This window comes from Antechinus flavipes, chromosome 2 (genome assembly GCF_016432865.1).
Source record: "Antechinus flavipes isolate AdamAnt ecotype Samford, QLD, Australia chromosome 2, AdamAnt_v2, whole genome shotgun sequence".
NCBI lineage: Eukaryota > Metazoa > Chordata > Mammalia > Dasyuromorphia > Dasyuridae > Antechinus > Antechinus flavipes.
This window is the reverse complement of record NC_067399.1, coordinates 452,220,017-452,245,304: the sequence shown is the minus strand read 5'-3', so window position 1 is coordinate 452,245,304 and position 25,288 is coordinate 452,220,017. Positions and strand designations below refer to the sequence as shown.

The 25,288-nt window shown below is 40.9% G+C and overlaps 1 protein-coding gene across 2 annotated transcripts; it reads left to right on the top strand.

Annotated features, from left to right (window-relative positions):
• Nucleotides 1–3,654: 3,654 nt before the first annotated feature.
• On the top strand, nt 3,655–11,593 carry REM1 (RRAD and GEM like GTPase 1). 2 transcript variants are annotated; one of them, XM_051979408.1, is made up of 5 exons: nt 3,655–3,802; nt 5,134–5,461; nt 8,812–8,894; nt 9,354–9,558; nt 10,387–11,593. In XM_051979408.1, exons 2-5 carry the CDS (start codon nt 5,134–5,136, stop codon nt 10,659–10,661), a joined length of 891 nt encoding a protein of 296 aa, XP_051835368.1. In that variant the 5' UTR covers nt 3,655–3,802; the 3' UTR covers nt 10,662–11,593. The 2 variants fall into 2 exon arrangements, with proteins under 2 accessions (XP_051835368.1, XP_051835367.1); XM_051979407.1 differs by lacking the exon at nt 3,655–3,802 and having other exon boundaries at nt 4,416–5,461.
• The last annotated feature ends 13,695 nt before the right edge of the window (nt 11,594–25,288 follow it).

The following is a 25,288-nucleotide window of genomic DNA, read 5'->3' as shown; positions in this document are numbered from 1 at the left end:
ATCAATTGGAGAATGGCTGGGTAAATTGTGGTATATGAATGTTATGGAATGTTATTGTTCTGTAAGAAATGACCAGCAGGATGAATACAGAGAGGCTAGGAGAGACTTACATGAACTGATGCTAATTAACTTTTTTAAAATAATTATAACTTTTTATTGACAGAGCCCATGCATGGGTAATTTTTTACAACATTATCTCTTGCATTTACTTCTGTTCCAACTTTTCCCCTCCCTCTCTCCACCCCCTTCCCCAAATGGCAAGCAATCCTTTACATGTTGAACAATAAATAAATAAAAATAAATTTTTTGTCATTTAAATAAATAAATTTATGATTTCTTTTTTAATGTATATTAGCTCTTCCATTATTTCCTTCATTATGGCGTTAATTTGTTGTTGTAGTTTCATTTGTTATCCGAAGAACTATGATACTTCAGTTGTTTCTATGAATACGTCTGCAAATCAATAGACGTGGGAAAGACATTAACTTAAAAAGGCCAAGATCTCCCATTGCATCTGGGGCCATTTCCAGTCATCTTGATCTATGTCTTGCCACTGAATCCAGATGACTGCAGAGGAAAAAGAGACTGGTGACTTTGCATAGCCCTCCCTCACCTAAATCCAACTCACTTGCAAGTCATGATATCAATTTCCTGATCCTCTTTGAGAATTAGGAAAAACAACCTACCCAAGAAACCTTGATGACTTACTACTTCCCCTAATATAAATATAAATTCCTCTGACTGGCACATAAAGCTTTCCACAATCTGGTTCTAACTTGTCTTTAAAAACGAAGATTTTTTTTATTATTAATTCAACAAACACAAACATTTTAATGTTCATAAAATAGAAATTAAATATGAAATCATGAATTTCATTAATGTAGTTAATGCCTTCATTGTCTATTGCTGCTTTTGTTCTCTTCTGCATATTTTTAAATGTTACATTGATTTTTTCTTCTTTTTTTTTTTTTTTTGCTTTACTATCACTACCTACAAACTTGATTCCCTCCCCCTCCCACAAAAAATGTTGAAGTCTTCCTTGGATGAGCAAATATAGCCAAGCAAAATAAATCACCATATTGGTTATGTTGTATATATATGTTTCCAGGATATTATCCCTCTGAAAAAAAGTAAAGAAGCAGACTTCATCATCAGCCTTCTGGATTATCACTGGTCTTTCTATAGATCATTGCTCTGGAGCCTTCCAAAGTTGTTTTCTTTTCTATTACTTAGTCATGGTAACAGTTTTTCTCCTGGTTCTATACACTACATTGGCCATGCAAGCCTCCCCATGTTTCTCTAAACCTAAATTGTAATCATCATTTCTTATGGCATAATAATATTCCGTTATATTCATAAGCCATAGTTTGTTAAGCCTTTCCCTAAAGCAGAAGTTGCTGGGCACCAATTCTTTGCCAACACAAAAATAACTGTAAATATTTTTGCATGTGTGGATCTTTTCCATCTGTCTTTGACCTCTTTGACAATATAGGCTAACCTGTGGGAAAAAATGTCCCAACTACTAATTAGAGAATTGAACATTAAAACAACTTTGAGTTTTGATCTCAAAAAGAGAGAGACAGACAGAGAGAGAGAGAGAGAGAGAGAGAGAGAGAGAGAGAGAGAGAGAGAGAGAGAGAGAGAGAGAATATAGGCTAAGTAGTATTATTTAAGTTCAATAGTTGATGCAGTTTAGTGACTTTTTGAAAAAGGTTCCAATTTATTTTCTAGAATGTAAAACCTGTCTTTCCAGACTGACTTCATATTACTCCCCCTCATATACTCTATATTCCAATTAAAATTGATTGACGTTGTTCTCTGTGCTCAATAGTCTACCTCCCACCTCATCACTTTTGCACAAATGAACTCTTTTCCCCATGCTAAAAATGCACTTCAGTCTCACCTTTCTACCTGTTGGAATTCTGAGCTCTCTTCAAGGACCAGAGGTTCAAGAGCAACCTCCTCCAAGACCCTTTCCTGACATCTCAGTTGCTAGTGCTTTCCCCCACTCCTAGGTACTGCCTCCTGAAATTTATTTTGTATGTATTTTATAAGTATTTTTCTGTGTACATGTTACTTCCTCCTAGTATATACAAATTCTTTGAGAGTAAAACAATTTTCATTTTTTCAGTCTTTGTTTCCTCAGCATCTAGCATAGTGCCTGAGGAAACAAGGGCCCTTGCAGATCCCATTTTCTTTGAACAGGGTGAAATTTCCCAGAGTAGTTCAGTAAGTTATTGGCAATACTTAAAACCCAAGTCTCCTTTCTTTTCTGGCATTCTCTGGCTCTATTCCTCTTCTATTGCTTACCCTTTGACTGTGCTTACACAAGTCTATTGCTCTCTCAGAGTTTCAATTTCCTCAACTACACAATGGAAGTAATCATACCAGTGCTGTTTTTTCTAAGTTTCAAAGGTTTGTTTGTTTGTTTTATTTCTGAAAAATGGTTGGGAAAAAATGTGACATATCAGAAAGAGTATATAACACTGGAAGTCAGAAGTGGGAACGGAACAAAGGCAGAAATAAAAATATTCCTAACTTTCAAAGAGCTGACATTCTACTAGGAGTTAAAGGATCCCTTTTGAAACACTGACTATACTCCAAACCACCAGTGTAATCTTGAGCAAATCACCTAATCACTCAGAAACTCATTTTTTCAATCTTGCAAATTGATGAAGTTGGAATGGATTATCTCTGAGTAGAGCCAGAGTTAACAATATTTGTGCTTAGGGCAGCACAAATCACTCTGTTTAGGTATACAAAATACAGCCTCAATCAAGTCTTCAAAGTGGAAGAGCTTGGTGTTGATTAATGTTAAGCTACTATAGATGTCTACACACTTTGGGAATGGAGGGAGGATGGAGCCCATTAAAAGTTCCTTCTCCCTCCTGAGGAGAGGTGGAAAGCATCTTCTCATCCCAGGGCATCAGAGGTGTCTGCTCCCAACAACTTTGGGCTTCAGCAGAGGATCCCCACCCCTTTATTCACCTTCGCTGGGCCAATCCTCACCCACTGTCATTAAAAAGGAGAACAGACAGTTTGATCCACTCATGCATTCCTAAAAGTGAAGAAAGCAATAAATTGGGTGGGGAGGGGCTATGTCAGATCTTGCTTTCTTATTCAAGCTAAACCTGCCCCTGAAATGGGTAATGAGCGAGCTGGGTGATGTCTTCATGCCCAGAGACCCCTTAGCCTCATCAGCCCTTCTTCAGAGAGGAGCCAACACTGAGGGAGCACAGGAGTTCCATGCTCCTTGGTGCCCTCTCAAGACAAAGTGTGCCAGTTTCCTTCAGCTCCCTCCAAACGCGCAAATTCCGGGTCTGGGAGTTGGGGGGTGGGATGGGAAAAGCAGGACTACAGAGTCTTACAAGACCCACTGAGTCATCAGACAGATTTCTGCTTTTCCTGGAGAGGAGGAAAAAACGATGAGAGCATCAGAGACTGGACGCTTTGGGAGAAAGACGAAAGGAGGAAAACTTCCTCTTTACAATTTTGCGTTTGGCTTTAGAGTTAAAAACTGCTAAGTGGACAGAGATGGCAGAGTAGGACCCTTTGTCAGGGTTGGACTGGGAGGGAGCAAGGCTGAAGTCCTCTCTAGCTGGGGCCAGTGCTCTGGGCGGGGCCGGGGGAGGGCTCCAGAGGTGGCTGCTCCTCCCTACCTCAAGCTGGGATTGTGGGGCTGCTGGGCGGCTCACCGCAAGCAAGGAAGAACGACCCGCCCGGGATTCGACGATACCGGCAGTGGCAGCTGCTCGGGGGGTGCCACAGAGGCGGAGCGGAGCCCCAGACCCCCAGCGCCGGGGTACGGGCGCCAGCTGGCGCAAGGCGGGGATGGGGTGGGCGCTAGGGAGAAGTTGGGGAAAGTTGAGTCAGAGTTGGCCTGGGCACGCCCGCCCCTGCCATACACAGTTGCAGGCTCCCGGCCTGAGAGGCAAGGCAGGGCGCACAGTGATGGAGCGGAGGTGGGATCTTGGAATTTTTAAGGAGGGGGATCCCAATTCCTTCAGAGTCAGGGGAGGATCCCAGAGCCTCTAAGGTTTGGGGGTGGAGGAGGTGGAGTTCTTAGAGCTAGGGTTTAGAAGTGAGATGGATCCTCCAGCCTCAGCTAGGCACCTCTCTGAATGCCCTGAATTTCTGGAAGAATGGAGCTGGTGGTGCTAGGGACCACCAGGCTGGCAAAGACGAGAGGAACATCTCCCCGACTCCCCGCATCTGAGTTGGCCCAAGACCAGCTCCCTCCCATCTCCAACAGCTGGAGGCTGCCCCATGGGTCACCCCAAGGCCTAGCCAGCTGCTCCTGAATATTTTACACCGGCGGCGGTCGGGGACGCCGTTCCCATGACACTTCCCGTCTCCTGTTACCTGCCAGCTAGCTAAGCCTTGCTCCTTGATACCCAAGCATCCTTTTCTCCCTAACCCCTATCCTTTTCTCCCAAAGAGATTCAGAACTTAGGTCCAGGTCCCTGCCAAGTCTAAGGTCCCTTCCTTAACCTCCAAGAGGCTCAATGAATTAGGACCTCTGCTCTACAGTTTGGCTTCTGAAAAGTGGCCCTGACACTCCTAACAACCCCTAACCCCCCATCCCAGGGCAGCAAAGTCTGAGAATCACTATTAACTTCCCACTCCCAAACTGGATCAAGGTTCAGGGATCTTTCTTCTTCTTTTATTTATATTTGGATTAAATAGAAGGGAGAATATGTGAAAGAACTACTTGTGTGATGACTTAGATCTATGCTCTTGTGTCCACAAACCTTCTTGTGTGAGGCACTCACAAGCTTTGGTTCTGGGTGTATGAAAGTAATTGTAAATGTCTCTGTGTGTTCAGAATCTTATATGTATGTGTTCTCTCTGTCTACATGGGTGTAAGTTTGTATATCTGCCTGAGTGTATGCCCTACTCTTTGTGTGAATAAGTACATTCTCTGCTTCTGGATGCTGTTACTGTACAACTAAGAAAAGGCAGTGATGAATGCATGTTTTCTGGGCCTGTGGCTAGAAGAAATTCTCCTAACCCAATGCCAGGTCTCTTCACCACCCACTCCCCTTCTATTAGAATAAAATGGACCACAAAGAAGGAGTGACCCCTTTGCCCAGTCTTTCATTCACAGGAAACATGTCGCCTGTTTTCTCCAAGATGACGCTGAACACCCAGCAGGATTCCCAGACCGTTCTGAGAAGGCGAGCCAGTACCCCACTATCCTTAGCGCCAAAACCTAGCTCAGGTCTTTTGGCCCCAAAGCCCTCCAGGAAACCGAATCACCCCCAACTCTCTCAGTCATCCTCTCTCAATCCCCCTATTCGACCTCCCTCACCTGCCCTGGACAACTGGTCCTCTGACTCCAGCGACTCTGGTGATTCCTTATACCGGGTAGTCCTACTTGGAGACCCCAGGGTAGGAAAGACCAGCCTGGCAAACCTTTTTGCTGGTGTACAGGAACGAGACCTACAGGATCATCAGGGAGGTAAGATCTTAAGAGGGTAGAACAAAAACTGTGATGGGTGGGGGAAGGGATGATATTTGTGTAAGTTTTAAGTTTTAATAATTTAAAACTTGCCCAAACTTCTGGAACAAACACCTTGCATTTGGATACTGAAAAAAATTGAGTTTGAGATATGTGTTGATTATAAAATTACTAGATGAAATTGATGAATAATAGAGGTCTGTAGTTGATCTCAAATCTGAATAGTAATTCCTTCCACCACTTCCCTGATTATCCCTAATCAATTTGTCATCCAGTCTCAGACTTGAAGATGGTAGGGGGCTCACTAACCCCAGGAACAAGTCATTTTATTTTGAGACAACTCTGAATGTTAGGAAGCTTTTCCTTCCCCTGAGCCAAAATCTGCCTCTCCCCCATTCTGTTTTGGTCAGAAATCCTGAGGGTCTTCCCTCAAATTGATTTTTTTTAATTAGGCAAAAGAGGCCATTCTCTGCCTCATTTCTTACCTAGCCTTAATGACTGGTTGGGCATTGCATCAGCCAAAATGAAACCTGGTCTCATCTGTGTCTTGGCACTGGACTCAGATGGCTCTGGAGGAGAAAGTGAGGCTCATGTCTGTGTACAGTCTTCCCTCATTGAAATCCAGTTCGCTTCCAAGTCATGATGTTGTGATCCTCTTTGAGAAAAAAAAGAACAAACAACAAAAAGTTTTGACCTTACATTCTACAAAATAGGTCTAATCTCTCTTCATATAATAGCCTTTCAAATATTTGAAGACAATGATCATTTCTCCTCAAGCCTTCTTTCCTCCAGACTAAATATTTCCAATTCCTTCAACAAATAGCCTCTAGTTCTCTCGACATCTTGGCCATCATCCTTTGGACACATTCTGGTTTATCACTGTTCTTCCTAAAATGTGGCATTCAGACTTGAACACAATCTGGGAATGGTCTGATCAGAACACAAAAGAATAGAAACTTCACCTTTCATTCAGAACCCTGTCTCTTACTATAGTCTAAGGTCACTTGGCTGGTTTTAGCTGCTAGGCCATGCTATGTTATTGTTCTCTAAAACTCTGGTTCTTTTTCATACAAACTATTGTCTAATCATACTTCTCCCATACGTAGTCTACGTTTTTCCTTATTCGATTTAACCTTATTAGATTTAGCCCACCATTACAGCCTGATGAGATCTTTTGGGAGCCTGAGTTTTGTTCCATTTGTTAGCTATACTTTCTAGCTTGATACTATTTGCAAATTTGAAAGGCATGTTATTTATGTTTTTCTTCAAGTTATTAATAACAATGCTGTTCAGCATAAGGACAAGGAAAGATCCCTGGGCTATTATACACCAGAGACCTTCCTCTGGTCTATTCTTTGGGTCCAGTTCTGAACCCATCTAATTATATTATCATCTATCCTATATCTCATTGACTTGTGCAGAAAAAAATAGCATAGGAGAGATTTTGTCAAATTCCTTTATGTAATAAGTGGATTAAATGTTCACACATAATTTTGTTGTTAATTTGGTCATTTCCAGTTGTCTGACTCTTCGTGACTCTCTTTAGAGTTTTCTTAGCAGAGATATTGAAGCAGTTTGCCATATCCCTTATTTTATAGATGAGGAAACTGAGGGAAACAAGGTTAAGTGACTTGTCCAAGGTCATATAGCAAGTATGTGTGTGGAGACCAGATTTGAATTGAGGAAGATGAATCTGCCTGATTCCAGACTTGACACTTTATCTACTGTGCCACCCAGATGTTCATGTAATAGATGGGAAATTAATAAGTTTGTATATAATGATGTGTGATATAATAAATTAATATTAATAAAAGGGAAACACGCAAGTATCCTTCACAATTCTAATTTCTCCAGGCTAGGGAGCAGCTTTGTCTCAGCCCAGCAGGATGCAAACAAAACAGGATGCCTCTTTGCATACTCCCCTTACTTCATTTGATCCATCATTTTATTAAGTGGAACAATATAGTATAAAAAAAGCACTGAAGTTGGTGCCAGGCAAGTTGGCACACTTAATCCCTGCTGTTAGGGAAGCTGAGGCTGGTGGATCACCGGAGCTCAGAAGTTCTGAGCTATAGGTATCCAAAGTAAGCAACCACAGTGTGGTAAGCTGTCTGGGAACAGGGAGTCACCAGGATTTAAAGCGGGACAAATCAGTCTAGGTTGAAACAGAACATATCAACACTTTCACACCAATGCACTACTATGAGACCAGGTCCTTGAGTAGTTAATGAACATCCAGCCTAAGCAAAATAAGGAGACCTAACTCCAAAAAAAAAAGACTTTGGTTCAAGACCTGATCCTGATGTACCAGATATATAATCTTGGACCAGTCATGTCTCTTCTTTCTACCTCAGTTTTACTAACCATAAAATAGAGGATTTGAACTAAATGATTTCCAGTCTACTGACTTGATTCTGGTACATACAATAAGTTCACTGGTAAGACGCAAAGTTGCAAGACTATATTCCTGATTCATCTCACACATGTGGATGTTGAAATCATTTTCAAGGATCTCCATGTCCCACAGTTCATTGGCAGTTACACCAGGATCTGAATACAGGCTTTCAGGTGCCTTTCTCTGAAAGAAGGCTATCAAGTTGTATAATCAGCAGAGAGGGCTAAGCAACCCATAGTCCAGATTGGAGACACTAGTGCTAAGAAACCCATGGTCCTGAATGGAGATACTACTGCTAAGAAGTCCTTGTCTGGATTAGAGAAACTAGTACTAAAAAAACTCATCGTCCATTCTGTGGACACTAGGGCTAAAGAACCCATAGAATAGATTGGAGACACTAGTGCTAAGAAATCCATAGTCCAGATTGAGTCACTAGTACTAAAGAACTCATAATCCATACTGGGGACACTAATGCCAAAGAACCCATAGTCCAGACTAGGGACACTAGTGCCCCAGGAAGTTTCATGACTAGAACACTTGTATCCTACAAGTGATTAGGAGCATAAATCTAGGAATTGGGAGTCTATTGGGAATCAGTAGTGAGAGGATCTCAGATAGGAATGAACTCTCTAGCCCTTGCCCCCAATCAAAGGGAAAGAACTTTAAAGGGGGAGGTGGGAGACTGAGTTTTGAGTCTTAATTCTGCTATGGACTTAAAGTATTACCTTGGACAAGTATTTTCCTTTATCCACACTTCAGTTTCCCCATCTGTTTTTCAAGGTATCTTCTAGCTCTGAAAATTCCTAGAGATAACTGACAGGAAAGTACTTAGAAAATGTTTTCTTTTAATATTCAATTTCTGCCATGGAAACCAAGAGCTTCTATCTCTCCCTCTGAGTTCAGCATCACCCTACCCCTCAACCCTACTGACCCCAATCTGTCCCCTCTATTCCAGAGGACGTATATGAGAGGACCCTATCTGTGGATGGAGAGGATATGACACTACTGGTTATGGACACCTGGGAATCAGAGAAGCGGGTATGGCTCAGGGAACAGTCCTACGGGAAGCTTCTTGGGAATTCTAGAAGCCCAGGAGCCCCAACCTCAGCAGAGAAGCCAGAGAGGTCCCCAGATGTCTGAGTATTCAAAATGGAATTGCCATAGAATCTTTTAATATTTGCTGGACCTTGAAACATAGAATGTCTGAGCTGGAAGAAACTTTAGAGACCATCTAGTTCAACCCTCTCCTTTTACAGGGACAAAAACTAAGGCTAAGAGGAATGGAAGTGACTAACTCAGGGTTGTACAGTGAGTCTACAACATTCCCAGAATGCGAGCCAGGTTTCTGCTCCTGAGCTGAGATGTTTCCCCATATGCTATAAGTCCCTCAGAAATATCCATCCTCTCCCTTCTTGCCCAAGAGAATGAGCATCCTTCTCCTTTACCTGGGGGCTCTGGGAGGACCTCAGAAAAGATGGCTTCACTCTCTCCATGCAGGATGAGAAGAGCTGGCACCGTGATTACTGCCTACAGGTGGGCAACGCCTATGCAATCGTGTACTCCATCACAGACCGAAGCAGCTTTGAGAGTGCCTCTGAATTACGCATCGAGCTTCGAAGGACCCGCCAAGCAGACAATATTCCTATCATCCTGGTAGGGAATAAGGCAGACCTGGTGCGCTGTCGGGAGGTGTCAATGGAAGGTGAGGGCAAAGGTCTCAATCTACCTGGTCTGTCCTGCTCTGCTACTACTTCCTCTTCCATCCTTTCTCCTGTTACCACCCTGGAAGTACAATGACCCTGGTCTCCTGGGCTTGACTAAAGGTAAACTGAAGTAAAACCGTCCCACTGTCAGCCACAACTAAGGTAGAATTGTTGGGGATTTGCCAATGACAACAACAAAAAATCTGTGGATTGTCAGGCATCCTCCTCCCAGGTGACTATCCCCCAGCTTTCTTCCCTTGGGCAGCAGTCTCCCTAGCCAGCAGCCTATAGTGTCTTGCAGAATGTTTCTCCTCCACTGGACCTTGTGTACAAGTTTCTCTCCCCAGTCATACCCCTAACTGAACTTGTCTTTAAATGCATATCTGGGGACACTTTTTTTTTCTGTTTGCCCTCTGAGCATTTTTTGTGAAATTTGCCCTGGCCACAAAAATTGATTATAGATCTACCTCCTATTCTCTCTTCTCTACCCTTCTTTCTTTCTTTACCTTCATGGAATAATCTCCACCCCCAACTTTCTCTGTAACCACCTCTTTCTTCTTGTTCTTCTCTATAACCACTTCTTTCTTCTCCCACTTTTCTCTTGATTTCCCCTCCTAACTTCTTTTTTGAACCCTGCCCATACCCATCTGTTTTTTCTCCTTTTTCCCTTCAACTTATCCCCTCATTTCTCTTTTTCCCTCTGACGCCCTCTCCTTTTTCTCTTTCCCCTTCTTTCCTGACTTTTCCCATTCTCTCCTTTTTTTTTTCCTCCCCTTGCCTCCTCTCTTCTCCACCTTCTCTCTATGGTCCCCTTCCTTCTTCTCTAGAGGGTCGGGATTGTGCTATGGTATTCGACTGCAAGTTCATTGAGACTTCAGCGGCCCTGCAACACAACGTAGCTGAACTCTTCGAGGGCATCGTGCGCCAGATCCGCCTGCGTCAGCTGGGCCAGGAGGCAAATGACTCCCGTCTTGCAGCTCCTCGTCCCAAGAGCCTCAGCCAGAGGGCCCGACGGTTCCTGGCCAGGCTGGCCACAAGAAACAACAAGAAGCTAGCATTGAAGGCCCGATCCAAATCCTGCCATGACTTGTCTGTGCTCTGACACTAGATTGTGCCTCACTGGGCTCCAAGAACAGAAAAGGGAGAGGGGAGATACCATCTAACCTGGGATCAGTCCCAGAGATTCCCCCAGCTACCACCTTTCCCCTCCATATAGTCACTTCCCTGCTGCACTGAACCAAATGTCTTCTCCTCCAGCTATTGCTGTGTTTAGCCATAATGACTCCAAATTGGGAGGAGAGGGATTCCCAAGCCTGCAAAGCAAGAAGCAGGTGGAGGTCCATCCAGGATGGACTTAAAAGCACTGTCCAATCTCATCAGGCACTTCCCTCTTCATACCCCCAAACAGGGAAGCCAGTGTAGTCTGGGTGATCCCGAGGAACACAATATTGGCACCCCTGCTGTGACTGTGAATCAGGAGAGAGAGTGCCAATGGTGGACAAGAGATCCAGGTGCCAGCCCTGAACCCCCAGGGACAGGAATCCCCAGGGTTGGCAGCAAGCTAAGGGAGGAAGCTGCTGGATGGACAGTCCAGGTAGTAATAAACAGAACCAGCAAAGCCATCCTTTGGGGGTGGGGTGGGAGAAACTCCCTTGCTGGAGATAGGGTGGACAGACTTGGAGGAAGAGATAATGCTGCCATCTATACCTTTTCATGCTATCTGTCTCGTCACCAAGCTATCCAGCCAACTATGGTTCTAAAAGCTCCCACAATAAACCAAACCTAAGAGATGCCCCATCCATCAGTTACTGTGTCTACTCAGAGCCCACTTTTCCTTCTCTTAAGTCAGGGCAGAATTTTAGAAAGAAAGACATGAGTTAAAGACTCAATTCTCTCTTCCTAAGCCTTGACTTCATCAACAATGCTTTCCAAACTATATTTCTGATTGCCCCATAATACTCAAATTCATCTCTTTGGACAATGAAAATATATAAAATATATATGTATGTATATCTAGAGAGAAGATATATATAATGTGTGTGTGTGTGTGTGTCTTAGGGAAGATAAAAAAACTATAACATGCCAGCTGCTGTCCTCAAGGAGTTCTGACCTATACAGTGCAATTTTATTTCAATAACCAATTTTACAAATCAGAAAAATTCAAGAACATGTTAGAACCATAAGAAGCCTCAGAATATAGAGTGTTAGAACAAGAAAGATAAATAGAAAGTAGAATATCTAAGTTGAAATTATCCTAACCCCTCATTTCACAAAGAAAACAAACTTAGAAAAGGGAAGGACATGCCTAAGTTCACACAGCAGCTTTGTGGCAGAGTCTAGAATACCCAACTCCTAGAACCATGCTTTTTCCATTATATTATGCTGCCTATCTCCAAATCCTAAAGGAAGGTTCTAGGGCTCCTCTCCCTGACTTAGCCCCAGATGTGGGGAAGATTGGAGGCAGCCCAACATCTGGCTGGTGGGGGTTGGGGAAGGGAAGAAAGGACCGGGCTCTGGGCCAGGATCCAGCTGGTTTGCTCAGGTCAGGTCAGGAGTTTCCAGTCAGAAGAGATTTGAGAGGCCCCATGAATTATCTGTCTCTTGTGATGGTAGGGGGGAGTAGAGTGTGTGATATTGTTTGGGTACTGACTGTAATCCTGTCTGCAGTGCAAGATTCCTTATTCACCCATATTTACACACACAAAGAGAGAGTCAGAGACAGAGAGAGACAAAGAGAGAGAGATCTCTTCTAAACATCCTAGACATCTTCTATGAAGATACTTATGCTAAGTATCTTTCCTGCCCCTGAAATGGTACAAGGATCCTGGCAGCTGCATCAAATATCCAGAGTCCTTGAATGGTATCCATCCTTCTTACTCATCCCCTCCTCATGCATACACAATAGAAACCTTAGACCATAGAATGTTTATGACAGAAGGATCTTTAAAACAGAGAATGTCACTTTGAAGGAAACAGACTATAGAAGGTCAATAATAGAAGGATCCTTAGAACATAAGATGTATGCTGGAATATACTTCAAAACACAAACCATTAGTGATAGTAGGATTCCTCGGATGTTGACTGTTAATGAGAGGAGTCTTTACAACATAAGATATCAGCTGGAAGAAACCTTCAAACATGAAAAATAAAAGGATTTTTTAGAACCTAGAGTATCACCTCGGTTGCACAGTGGATAGAGTATATTAAAGTCAGGAAGAACTGCATTTGAATACTATGTCAGATACTAGCTGTGTGACCCTTTTCTGTAAAATGGTAATAATAGCAATTATCTCCTGAGTTGTATCAAATGAAAGAATATATGTAAAATATTTTGAAAACCTTAAAGCCTCATAAAAATAATGACTATTATTATTATTATTATTATTACTTAGAATATAGAATGTGAGTCATAAAAGGGACTTTGGAACATGGAATGTTAGTAATTTAAAAGATCCTTAGGACATAGAATGTTCATGAAAGAAGGGTCTTTACTACATGAAATATTCATGAGAGAAGGGTCCTTAGAACATAGAATGTTAGTAATGAAAAAGATCCTTAGAACAGAGAATGTTAGTGAAAGAAGGGTCCTTAAGACATAGAATGTTAGTGAAAGAAATATCCTTAGAAATATCTTTAGAACATAGAATTTTAGTAATTAAAAAGATCCTTAAAACATAAAATGTTAGTGAAAGAAAAGTCCTTAGGACATAGAATGTTATTAATGAAAAAGATTCTTAGAACATAGAATGTTAGTGAAAAAAGGATCCTTAGGACATGTTGTTTGTCCTTCCTTCTCAAAGAGGACCATCACATTAAGGCAGGTGATGCTATGACATGCAATTGAGTTAGATTGGAGGGAGGAAAGGCTGTCCAAGTTCACCTTCCTCACTTTCCCCTCCAGAATCATCTGGGTCTAGTAGCAAGATATAGATCAAGATGACTGGATTTGGACCTGTTAAGAACTTCAACAGGTCTCAGTTTGACTAAGGCTGTACTCATTCAGTGATTAAGGCTAAGTAGCAATTGAGGGAAAGAATCTCCTCTTTCACCTGGTCCAAAAAAAAAAAAAAAAGAAGAAAGAAAAAGAAAAGAAAAGAAAAAAATCTGAATAAGTGAATGAATCTGGGAAAGGAAGAACCTAAGGGTTTCTGGCCAAAGCAGAAACATAGGACATAAATTAGTGAAAGAAAGGTCCTTAGAACATAGAATCTTAGTAATTAAAAAGATCCTTAAAATGTTAGTGATAGAAAGGTTCTTAGAACACAGAAGGAAGAACATTAAAGCACAAAATATAGAAAGTAAGAGCCAGGCGGGACATTAGCATGTTGACCACAGGACAGAAGAGCTGGAAGGACCTTTAGAACAAAGAATTATTGTTCACCTTCCCTGCCCCTCCTCCTTCCTGGCCCAGACTGGCCCATGCAGGCAGCCTGAGTTAATAGGGCAGGAGCCTGAGTGAGCCCTGAGCCAGATGGGTGGATCCCAGCTGTAATTGTGGAAAGTTGGCAGGAAACAACCAGCAGCAGCGGGGAGAATGGAAAGAATGATATCAAACCCAGAAAAATGTAACCCAGATAATAAGCCCAGCAGACCCTGCCTGAGATGAAGGAATGATGAGCTAACCCACTGGTGACTGAAAAGAGATGAAAGCAAAAGAGTTTTTGAAGCTGATCAACCTGTCCCCTACATCTCCATCAGGAGAAAACAGTTTTTGAAAAGATCACTGTCCTGGGCAGCTTGCCCTCACCTACCTGGGTCTAAGGGAAGATGTAAAAGTGGGAAGTACCAGCTGAAGCCTGTTCCAGGAAGACAGGAGCCCCCACTTTCTGCTGGGCCTTGACCCTTCTCTGAGGGGATTTCTGGGTTTTTGAAAAGTCCTAAATCCCAAATAAATCAGAAATTGCTCTTTTGTCATCACTGTCATTAGTCCCTACCCCACTTCTGGAAACTCCAGATCCCCTCAACTCATTTGTCATATGTGAAGCCAAAAATCCTTCCCTTAAAATCCCTCTGATATAGTTTCTTTTGAAACTAATTTCCCTAAAGAATTATGAGGGAAAGGGACATTAAGAGGATACAAGATTTACAATGGTTTAGTGATCTTTTGTTTAACCCTCTCTAATCCCAGCTTTACTAGAGATTCATTGTGTCATTAGGCACAAGGTCTCCTTTCTGGAATTTAATTGCCTCATCTTCAAAATTATGGGGAAAAGCACCAAGCCTGGAGTTATGAAGACCTGAGTTTAAATCTAGCTCAAGACACGAATTAGCTCTATGACCCTGTTAGCCTCAATGTTCTCATCTGTAAAATGAACTGGAAAAGGAACTGGCCAACCACTCTAGTATATTTGCTAAAACCCCAAATGGAGTCAGGCAGATTTGGACACAATTGTCTAATTGTGTATATAACTTCAAAGTCCTTTCCATTTTATGTTTAACATTTTGTGTTCAATGCCCTGACAATTTACAATCTAAAGTTCCTTCCAGTTCTCATATTCCATATTCTATAAAATTCACTTCTCTGTGCTAAGAGCTGGGGCTATAAAAAGAGGCAAAAGATATAATCCCTATCCTCAAGAAGATATATAAGCAGTGACATCCCTAATATTTAACATATAGGGAAGAAATTTAAACTTTAAAATGTCCCATAATTATATGTTAGTAGTAGTAGAAGAGAGTCCTTGCTCAGTGCTTACTACTTTTATGCTGACTACTTTTGACAAGTCACTTGACCAAAGGCTGAATTTCCTCATCCATAAAATGGTCAGCATGATCCTTATAAAAACAATCTCAAAGAGTGGTATGAAGGACTTTGTAAACCTTAAAGGGCCAAAAAATGTGAATTATTGTTATTATAATAATTATTATTATCATGTCATTCCTATCAATGCTAAGGTCTCCATTAAGGTCCTGCCTTGGTTTTCTCCCTAACTGCTTGCATCCATCTGGCCCTGTTGAAAACAGTTCTTTCTCCAGTCATGATTCTTCCCTGTAGGATCCAAAGAGCTGTGCCAACCTAAGCCTGACCAAAGGGAGACACTGGCACCCTGCCCACCACCCGTCCCCAATGATAGCAACTCATATTTTTCTGAGGTTCCTTCCTTGCAGGGGACAGAACCTGGCCACCTCCATCCTGAAATGCAAGGAGCTAAAAATGTCACACAGCTATCAAATCTCTTGCCTCCATGATCCTGTACAGGTGTCTGCAATTCTACCCCTTAGTCTCTGGCTTTAGATTAGGGGTCTGAAGACCCATATGCAAACATATTCTATGGGAATGAGATTGAGAATGGGAGTCATCAGACACTAGAATTTTGGTTCCAGGTTTGGCTATCACATTTTATCAGAAACATTGATGATAATAATGACTCCCATTTCTACAGAGCACTTTACAAAATATTTTCTTCACAACAAACCTATAAGGGATAAAGGAGAAGTGTTATTATTTTCATTTCCTTTTACAGATGGGGAAACTGAGCTTTTTGTTTTAGAACCAGATCTCCAATCCAGTTCTCCTGACTCTTGAATCCAAGACTCTTCTGGAAAGGCTGAATATAGTGCAGAAAAAGGAGCCTTAGCCTTAAGATTCAGGAGACCTGAATTTGAATCCCAACTTTGCCATTGACTGGTTGACTTTAAATAAATCATTTCATCTCCCTTCTTTCTGTCTCTTCAGCTATAAAATCAAATCTTGAGCTAACTCATCTATATGGATCCTTCTCTTCTCCAACAACTTATGTTTCTATAAGTGACTCCCCATCTCTCTGAGCCTCAGTTTCCTGTCATGTAAAGTGAAAAAAAAAAAAAAAAAAAGGAATGCTTTCACTACCTAACGTACAGGGCTGTTGTAAGGAAAATATTTTCCAAACTTTTAAGTGTGATAGGAATCCAATCTGGCATAGTAACAGTGCAGTGGTGGTAGTAGTTGTAGCAGTAGTAATTTTTTACTCCATCACACTGCCGGAACCTAGAACATATCCAAAGGGGGAGCTCTCAAAATGAGGAAACCGAGGGCCAAAAAGAGGGATACCCTCAACAAAGGAGACGTATGAAGGAGGAGGCTTTTCCTCTTTGGGGTTCCAACTTTGCACCTGAGGACTTCAGGATATTCAGAAGGTTCCATTCTGCATTCAGGCTAAGGGCAGGACTTTCCATCTTGAAGGGAAAAGAAATGTTATGGAAAAAGTGATAAATCTCTGGACAGCCGAATGTCTCCCCAGGGCCCCACATACGCCCCAGAGCCTGCCTCACTCCTTGCTACTGGGAAGAGTTTGCACGTCCTCAGCAAAGTTTCTAGCTCAGTCCTAGTGAGGTTTGGATTTGGAGATTTGGATCACCCAGCTCCACCCTCAATTTCCCAGAATAGGGAGGGTAGGCCACCAGAGATCCTTGAAAATGACAAAGGATCCCAAACCCTCTACTACGTAAGACATCTCATTCTTTTCACTCCTCTAGGGCACTTTTATTATTGGTCCAGCCCTGGCTTCTCCCCAAACCCCATTAACCCTAAAGCTGAACAAGTCCTAGGCTATCCATAGCAAAGGGACCTTGGGTCCACAGGCTCGGTAGGGGGTTGGAGATCAGAATGGAATCCAACAAAGGAGCAAGCAAGCACGAAAAATCTACCTCCCATCCAATTGTCCTAGGCAGGGCTGACAGAGAGCCAGAATGGAAAGTTTGCTGTTTGAGGGAGGGAGCCAAGACTGGAGAATCTGTTGATTGAGAAGGGGATTGAGAGTCGATGGAGAGAAGGAGCAGATAAAAGGCAGTTTTCACCAATTCAGCCTTGGAGTTTGTGGAGGGAAACAGAGTCCACTGAGTTTGCCTTTCCGTAGGAAGATCCTACTTCCTTGCCTAGCCCTCTGCTCCTCCCCTTTCCTCCTCTCTCTAGCTCTTCTGAACTCTTTCCACTTGTCTGGGAATCATCAGCTCCTGGATCAGAGTAGCTGGCAGCTTCTGAAATTAAGCATGGGCAGGATTTGAGATGGAAAGACATGCAATGCCATAGAATCTCCCAGATTCTGTGACTAGCTATAGGAGAAAGATGAAGTTTATTGAAAAGAACAACAGAGTTAATCAAGAGACCCCGGTCTGAGTAAAGTCTTTGTCTAACTGACAAGGGTGCTACCAAAGACCTCTCTATCACTTTGGGCAAGTAATGCTGCTTGTTGTAACTTCAGCGTCCACATTGTCCTGCCTTCCTCACATGGCAAATGAGCCACTTTTGCATGAAATGTGTTGTCAACATAAAATACTATAAAAGGCCATAAGACTTTAAAACTTAAATATAAATGTCAACTCTTATTACTCACTCCAGAAAGACAGTTAATGTTCAGTTCCAACTTCATATTTAAAGAGGATGACTCTGATCCCTTGAGAGTCATTGGATCTGCCTTATTCACAATGACCTTGATTTTGCCTACATTTTCCCACACTCTCTGTGAAATGACATTGAGAGAAATGATTATTAATAACCGATTAATGGGGGTGGGGATTGGAATCCAGGATTTTTTTCCTTTCTATTTCCTCATTCAAAGCCTGATCCTTGTGAAGGATAAGACTGTTTATGAGACTGAGTTAACATTCTCCTCAATCTTGAGAAAGCTTAGTTCTGATTAAAGTTTAAAGACCACCTTATCTAGGTAAATTTCAACCTATTGTTCACCTACAAAACTGGTCTGGTCAGAGGTAGAGCCTTTTGTTTAGCTGGCTAGAAGTCTCTTTGTTCGAGTGACCCCATCAGAGGCACATTCCCCAACCCTCATTAGAATAAGCCCACCTTTCATTATAATATTCATTTTCATTCATTTTAACCAATCAGAGTTGATTTCCTCCAGTTGAGAACATCTTCTCTCCAAAGATATTTAAATGTTCAGCAGCCCCCAAGGTTGGTCTTTGGTTTATAAGAGAAAACCTCTGACCTCAATCTATTAATTATTTACTAGTCATAATTAATAAATTGATTATAAATTACTAAAACCTATGTCGCTCAGACTTTTCATTCTTCACCACACTGAATAGCTATGTGAGCTTGTGCAAGTCACTTTCCTCTCTAGGCCTCAATAGCAATGAGAGCTGGAAAGCAAGAGGAGGCAATCTCTTTCTGTCTGTGTGTTGGAGGCAAGAGAAAGAGCAAAGAAAGAACAGAACTATTTCTAGGGGTAGGTGGGATGATAATAAATCAAGAGAAGGCAGACGACTCAAATTTCATTTTTGCTTCCCCTTGAACTAGGAAAGATTGAACAAAAACAGTTAACAAGAATTGTGAAACCCAAGTGGGAAGATGGGAACTCTATCAGGGAGTCCTTTCTTTAGATTGACATCATTCCATAAATCATTACTCTGAATTCAATTCACATTTAGCACCTAGGTCCTTCTTAGTATGCACTCTCCACAAGACTGTTGTTGTTCAGTCGTTTTCCAATCATGTCCAACTCTTTGTGATCCCATTTTGGGTTTTCTTGACAAGAATATTTCCTACTTCCGCTCATTTTACAGATGAGGAAATCGAGGCAAACAGGGTTAAGTGACTTGCCCAGAGTTACACAACTAGTAAGTGTCTGAGATCAGATTTGAACTTGCTGCCCCAAGTTCTGAGTTATCATCAGAAATCATACCACCTAGTTCTAGAAAATGTTCCCACTTCTCCATATTAGCAAACTGGAAAGAAACTATATAGGAAGGTAGCTTTCCATTTCTGAGCACATCATGCCTTTTTGTTCTTTGTAAAACTATCATGTTGAGCTGGATGGAGACAACTGCAAAGGCCTATTCAACTTTATCCCACTTAACCAGGAACAAAATGGTGAGGATTTTTTCCTACTTGCTGCCTTTTTATGCAGCAATTTGACTGTATTTGGCATAAGTTCTTCCACACAAATATTTGTGAAACACAGATCTAGGCATTCTGTATCCTTCTGACTATACTAGGCTATCTCACTGCCTTCCCCGAGTTCAAGTCTCCATGTCTGGACAAGCCTCATGCCAGAGCACTGAGCGATCTGGCAGATGTGACTATAGAACTGTTGTCACTGATCTTTGAAAATTTATAGGTAACAAGAGGATTCCAGGATTAGGGATAAATAAATCCCCAATTTTTTTATAACCTTTTTATTAGGATTGTAAAATATAATGAGGTTTCTAAAGACAATAAGATTCAAACAACTTCATTCTCTGTATCCTTAAAGAACAAACAGACCATAAGTTGGATGGCTTGATATTAGGAAATGTTCTTCTGAAATGAGAAAGCAACACCAGTGGATATATACACATGATATCAAGTAGCATTCAACTGATAACATTTTATATTATTGCCACAAATTTTAAAAAGAAAAGAAAATCTAGGTAATTTATGTAACTGAAAGGCATCTTTCTCAATCACTCAATCAATCATTAAGCATTTTGTAAGTGATTCCTCTGTGTCAGGCAATTTTGATGATATCAATAAAAACATCATAATTAGAAAACTCTGGGATTTGCTGAATGTGTGAGAACATGGAAGTTACACTTGATTCAATATAATCATTTATCAAATATATACTATGTGGAAGGAAGTTCTAGAGAAAAAAGTAAAATATAGCAAATTTCTTGCCTTCAACATATTTAAATTCTATTAGGTATGTGAAATACAAACTGAGGAGTGAAGGATGAGAGAGTTTTAGATAAATTAACATAGGAAAAATGTGAGGGGGAAAAAAACAATTGTTATAAGAGATCTTGGAAGTCTTCAAGGAGGCCTTGAAAAAAAAGGGCTTTGAAAGAAAGGAAGTATTCTCAAAGGCTGAGTTGAATCAAATTCCCAGTTTAAAAAAATATATAGTTGATGCCTTCAAATCACTGATCTTGATTTCACCTCTTGGTAAAATTCTAGAATGTATTATCAAAGGGATAGTTGTTAATGAACTAACAAAAAAGCAAGTGGTACTGAAACACAATGAATATGAGTTAATTATAAATGTATCATACCGGGCAGCTAGATGGCACAGTGGAGGGCCCAAGTTCAAATGTGACCTCAGACACTTACATTTCCTGGCTGTGTGACCCTGGGCAAGTCACTTAACTCCAATTGCCTCAGAGAAGAACAAAAAAAAAAAAAAAAAAAAAAAAAGCATCATGCCATAGTGTTATTACACTCCTAAATCAGAAATGCCATAGACAATTCAAAACCTGTATTTCAGCCAGGTTTTTGATTAAAATTCTCAAAGCTATCCTCCTGGACAAAACAGAGCAGGTAGAGAGTAGTTCAAGGCAGTCCAAATGATGGAATGACCCGGTTTATACTTCTCAATATTTGCTGAAAGGATATAACAAGAACAAGAGAAGCACAGCCTCCCCACACTCCCAAACCAGAGGCACCCTTTCTCAGGGATATCCTTACTTCCTACACTCTCTCTCACCAAGGGACGGCTCAGGGATTGCTACATAACATTTTCCCCACCAAGTTTATTCCCAAGTAAGGCGTTTGCTTCCTTGTTTTGACAGCAGGACCCCTTAGTTTACTCCTCCAGTATTCAGTGGTGCTCTGGGCTAAGTTTCTGCAAACTCTGGAATGGACTATTCTCACTGAATCTCTGGTCCTCCAACCTATTAGGTCATAAACTCATTCAATCTCCAAAGCTTTTACCTAAAAATAGGGAAGAACAGACGAAAAAGAGGCAGAAATGACAACAGAGGTCCGTCCTCACAGACCACAATTCAAGCACATAAGAGAGAGCCCATGCCCCTCCCAAACCCACAGGACAGTTGAAAGAGAGAATGAGATTGTTGACTCATGCCTTTGTGTACATACTCGGTTCCCACTCAGCAACCAATCAAAAAGCTCTTTTTGTCACACTGTAATTGGACAGGAAGTAATCTTAGAAAACCTTTGCATGTTTCGAAGCTCAGGTATGAGATTGCATCAGCCTGGCAAGCAGCACATCTTCATAAGGTCTGGACTCTTATTGTCCAGTACATCATTACAGATGAAGAAGATTATAGATTTGGAGCCGGAAGGCTCCTAGGAGACCATCTAGTCTTATGCCTTCATTTTACAAATGAAGACACCAAGATCCAGGGAATAATACTATGCCATAGGTGACACAATAAGCATCAGAGTCAGGATATAAACCCAGATTATGTGATTCCACAGTCAATCCACTTTCCACCACACTAGTCCTTCTCTACACAGACAAGCAAGGAACACGTAGGGACAAGGGAAGAGGAGGAAAGACAATATGTAAAATGAATACAACAATTAAAATGGAATAATATAAACAAAAACTAAGTGCTATGTAATTATAATTGCCACGTTTGGCATTAAAAAAAAAAAAAGAAAACCTCACTTCTCTCTCTTTTTTGCAGAGGTGGAATTCTATGGTGGTTTTCTTGCCCCCATCTCTCAACCTCCCACTGCTTATAGTATCAGTTTGTTCCTGTGTTGATGTGTTTTATTTAATTGCTTTTTTCTTCTCTTTAATCCTTTGCCCTTGGGAGTTTTTGCCATTGCTTTGAATAGGGGGACAGAGAGGAAGGATTTATTTGCAAATGAGGATCATATAAAAACAAAACATGTCAATAAAATATACAAAAAGAATAACAACATTTTTTAAAATGGACTTTGGAATCGGGAAACAATTTGAGAAAATGGAAAGTACTCATTTATGAAATACAACCCAGCCCACTTTCTTTCTCCAAATCTGGGCCCAGTTTATTGTATTTCTTCAGAGTCAATCCAAGATGTCAATCCACTTATAAACTAACTTGGTGGGTGGCCCATCCAATTGTAAATCAAAATCTGAACAATAGTCATTCTTCATCCAATTTGTTTTCCAGTGTGGGTTTTTCCTAATCTTTTTTGAGTGGCTAGGGTTATTATTTGGAAGGCCCTCTTCTGATCTTGTTTTAAGGCCAAATAGCAGTGTAACAAGAAGTGTCACGTTGTTTTCCCATTTTACCAAATGTGGCAACACCAGGGGAAAATTTAACTTCCCCTTCCTATTTCCTTAAGGGCAGCTAAGAGGCATCAGACTGAAGAAAGCTTCCTGAGCTCAAATCTGGCTTCATACTTATTATCTGTGTGATCCTGTGCAAATCACTTAATCCTGCTTGCCTTAATTCCTCATCTGTAAAATGAGCTGGGGAAGGAAAAGACAAATGATAAGGTTGGGAGTTGGCAGAATGAGAAAATCAAATAACTCTCACAAGTAATTGTAATAATTCATTCAGCATCATAGCCTAGCTTTATTCTTTGTTCTAATTTTATTCTAGATCTTCAGCTTGAAAGATCTCTTCGTTCCTCTGATTGGTCCTTTCCTCCTGAAACCTCCATTTTAAGGAAGTATTCAAGTCAAAGGCAAGTGAGTTCATTTCTTTAATCTTTTCTCTGCTCCACTTTTGAATCCTCAGATTTCTTTCTCTAGGTACCTTCCCAACCAGCTACCTTCTCCTCTCCATCATGTTTTATGTGTTCTCTTTTCCATTAAAATGTAAGCTAGAGGAACTGTCTTTCTTTTTGCATATATTTGTATTCACAACACTTAGCACAATGCCTAATAATGCTTAATTAATGCTTCTTGATTTCATTCATTTTGTTTTTATTATGAATTTGACCAACATCAATAAACATGAATGTTTCCTTATTCAAAGATCAAAGGGGAAAAGATTATATATAAAGCTAGATCTTTTTTATATAGTTTGATTTTTTTTTGTAGATCTCTATTAATCTTTAAAAGATTAAAAAAAAATCCTTCCTATTTCTCAGTCTGTGTTCTTTTCTGAATTTCCTGTTCTCTGTTGTGATTAAAAAAAAAATGTTTCAGTGGAATTCTTTTTCTTTTCTTTTGAAATATTGATATTAATTTTGACCTCTGCCTGAGGAAGTTACTGATGTGCATAAACAACTAATTTTGAAATGACTTTTATGACCATAACTAATCATTCCCAATCTCCTAGGAGAGTTCATACCATTCATATTCACAGTTATGATTACTACCTGTATATTTCCCTCCATCCTAGTCTTCCTATTTGTCCTTTCTCTCTCTTCACCCTTTCCTTTCTCGCCAGTGCTTTGATTCTATCACCACCCCTGATCTGCTCTCTCTTTTGTCAATTCCTATCCTCTACCCCACCTTTACTTAATATCCTCCTCTTCTGCTTCCCTATCAGGTAAGATAGATTTCTGTACTCAACTGATTGTCTATATTCATCACCCACCCACCCCCATCTTCCCCTCCACTGGGGAAGTCACTCTTATGCTTGATTTTACCAGGTAAGATTCTTGATTGTAATCTTAGCTTATTTGCCTTTTGGAATATCATGTTCCATGACTATTCTTTAATGTTGAAGCTGTCAAATTCTATGTAATCTTGATTGTGATTTCCTGATATTTAATTTATTTCTTTCTGGCCACTTATAGTATTTTTTTTAATTTGACCTGATAGTTCTAAAATTTGGCTACAATGGTCCTTGGAGTTTCTATTTTGGGATCTCTTTCCTGAGGTGATCAGTGGATCCTTTCAATGTCTATTTTGTCCCCAAGGTATCAGGACAGTTTTTTCTTCATAATTTCTTCAAAGAAGCTGTCCGGGTTCTCCTTTTGATTATGGCTTTCAAGTGATTCTGATATTGTCTCTCCTGGATCTATCTTCCAAGTTAATTATTTTTCCCATATGTATTTTACATTTTTTTCATTCTTTTAAATTGTTTAATTGATTCTTGATGCCTCATAGAGTCATTAGCTACCACTTGCCCAATTCTATTTTTAAAGGTTTTGTTTTCCTCAATTAGCTTTTGTACTTTCTTTTCCATTTGACCCAATGGACTCGTTAAGGAGTTGTTTTCTTCAATGGATTTTTCTATCTTCTTTTTCATTTGACAAATTCTACTTTTTAAACAGTTTTTCAAGGTGTTGACCCTTTTTTCATAATTCTCTTGCATCACTTGCATTTCTTTTCCCAATTTTTCTTCTACCTCTCTTATAAGATTAAGCTCCTTTTTGACCTCTTCCATGAGTTCTTTCTTGACTTGAAATTCCTTCCTATTTTTCTTTGGGGTTTATCTATGGTTGTTTTGACATTGTTGTCCTCTGCTGAATCTGTCCCTATGTCATCCTTGTTCCCATAATAACCCTTGGTAGTCAGACTCCTTTTTCCTTGGTTTTTGTTTACTTGTTTGTTTTTGTTTTTGTTTTCTGCTCATCTGTTTTGGTTTGGTTTGGTTTGGTTTTTGACTTTTTCCTTTTTAAAAAAATTTGAGCTCTGCTCTCAGGGTAGGAGTGCTATCTCAGGCTTCTTGTGCCAGTGGTTATAGGCCGTGATTGTTTACCTGGTGTTGCACTGATATTGCCCTGAGGCCCACGGGGAGCCCTCCTGTTTGGTACTGTGCTGGGGAGGTATAGTGGAGGATGGCTGGTGCTGCTGGAGGCTGAGGGGTCTGGCCCCTTACTAGGTGCTGAGCTGGGGATTCTAACAGTTGTGACTGGAATGTACTGACCCCTAATGGGGTGTTTCTGCATTTTCCTGTGACTAACTGAAGCACATGGTAGTTCAGGCTGCTGAAGTCCCCAGGCTCTTCTGTCTATTCCAAGGCACATGGAGCGTCTTTGTATTGGTGTTCACCTGCTCCACCTGCTGGTTTGCTGATGTGGGGCTTGCTACTGACTCACTGGGAAGCTTCCTGTCCTGGACTGTGCCCCCTCTTACCTTAGTGAAATAGCCCCTCCTGCTAATCCTCCAAGCTTTCTAGGCTAAC

Bases quoted from the DNA above. Each gene is read 5' to 3' on its own strand.
- REM1 (XM_051979407.1), top strand. From the start codon at position 5,059: ATGGACCACAAAGAAGGAGTGACCCCTTTGCCCAGTCTTTCATTCACA. The intron at 5,462-8,811 runs GTAAGATCTTAA...CCTCTATTCCAG, and splicing joins CCTACAGGATCATCAGGGAG to AGGACGTATATGAGAGGACC. The intron at 8,895-9,353 runs GTATGGCTCAGG...CTCTCCATGCAG, and splicing joins CCTGGGAATCAGAGAAGCGG to GATGAGAAGAGCTGGCACCG.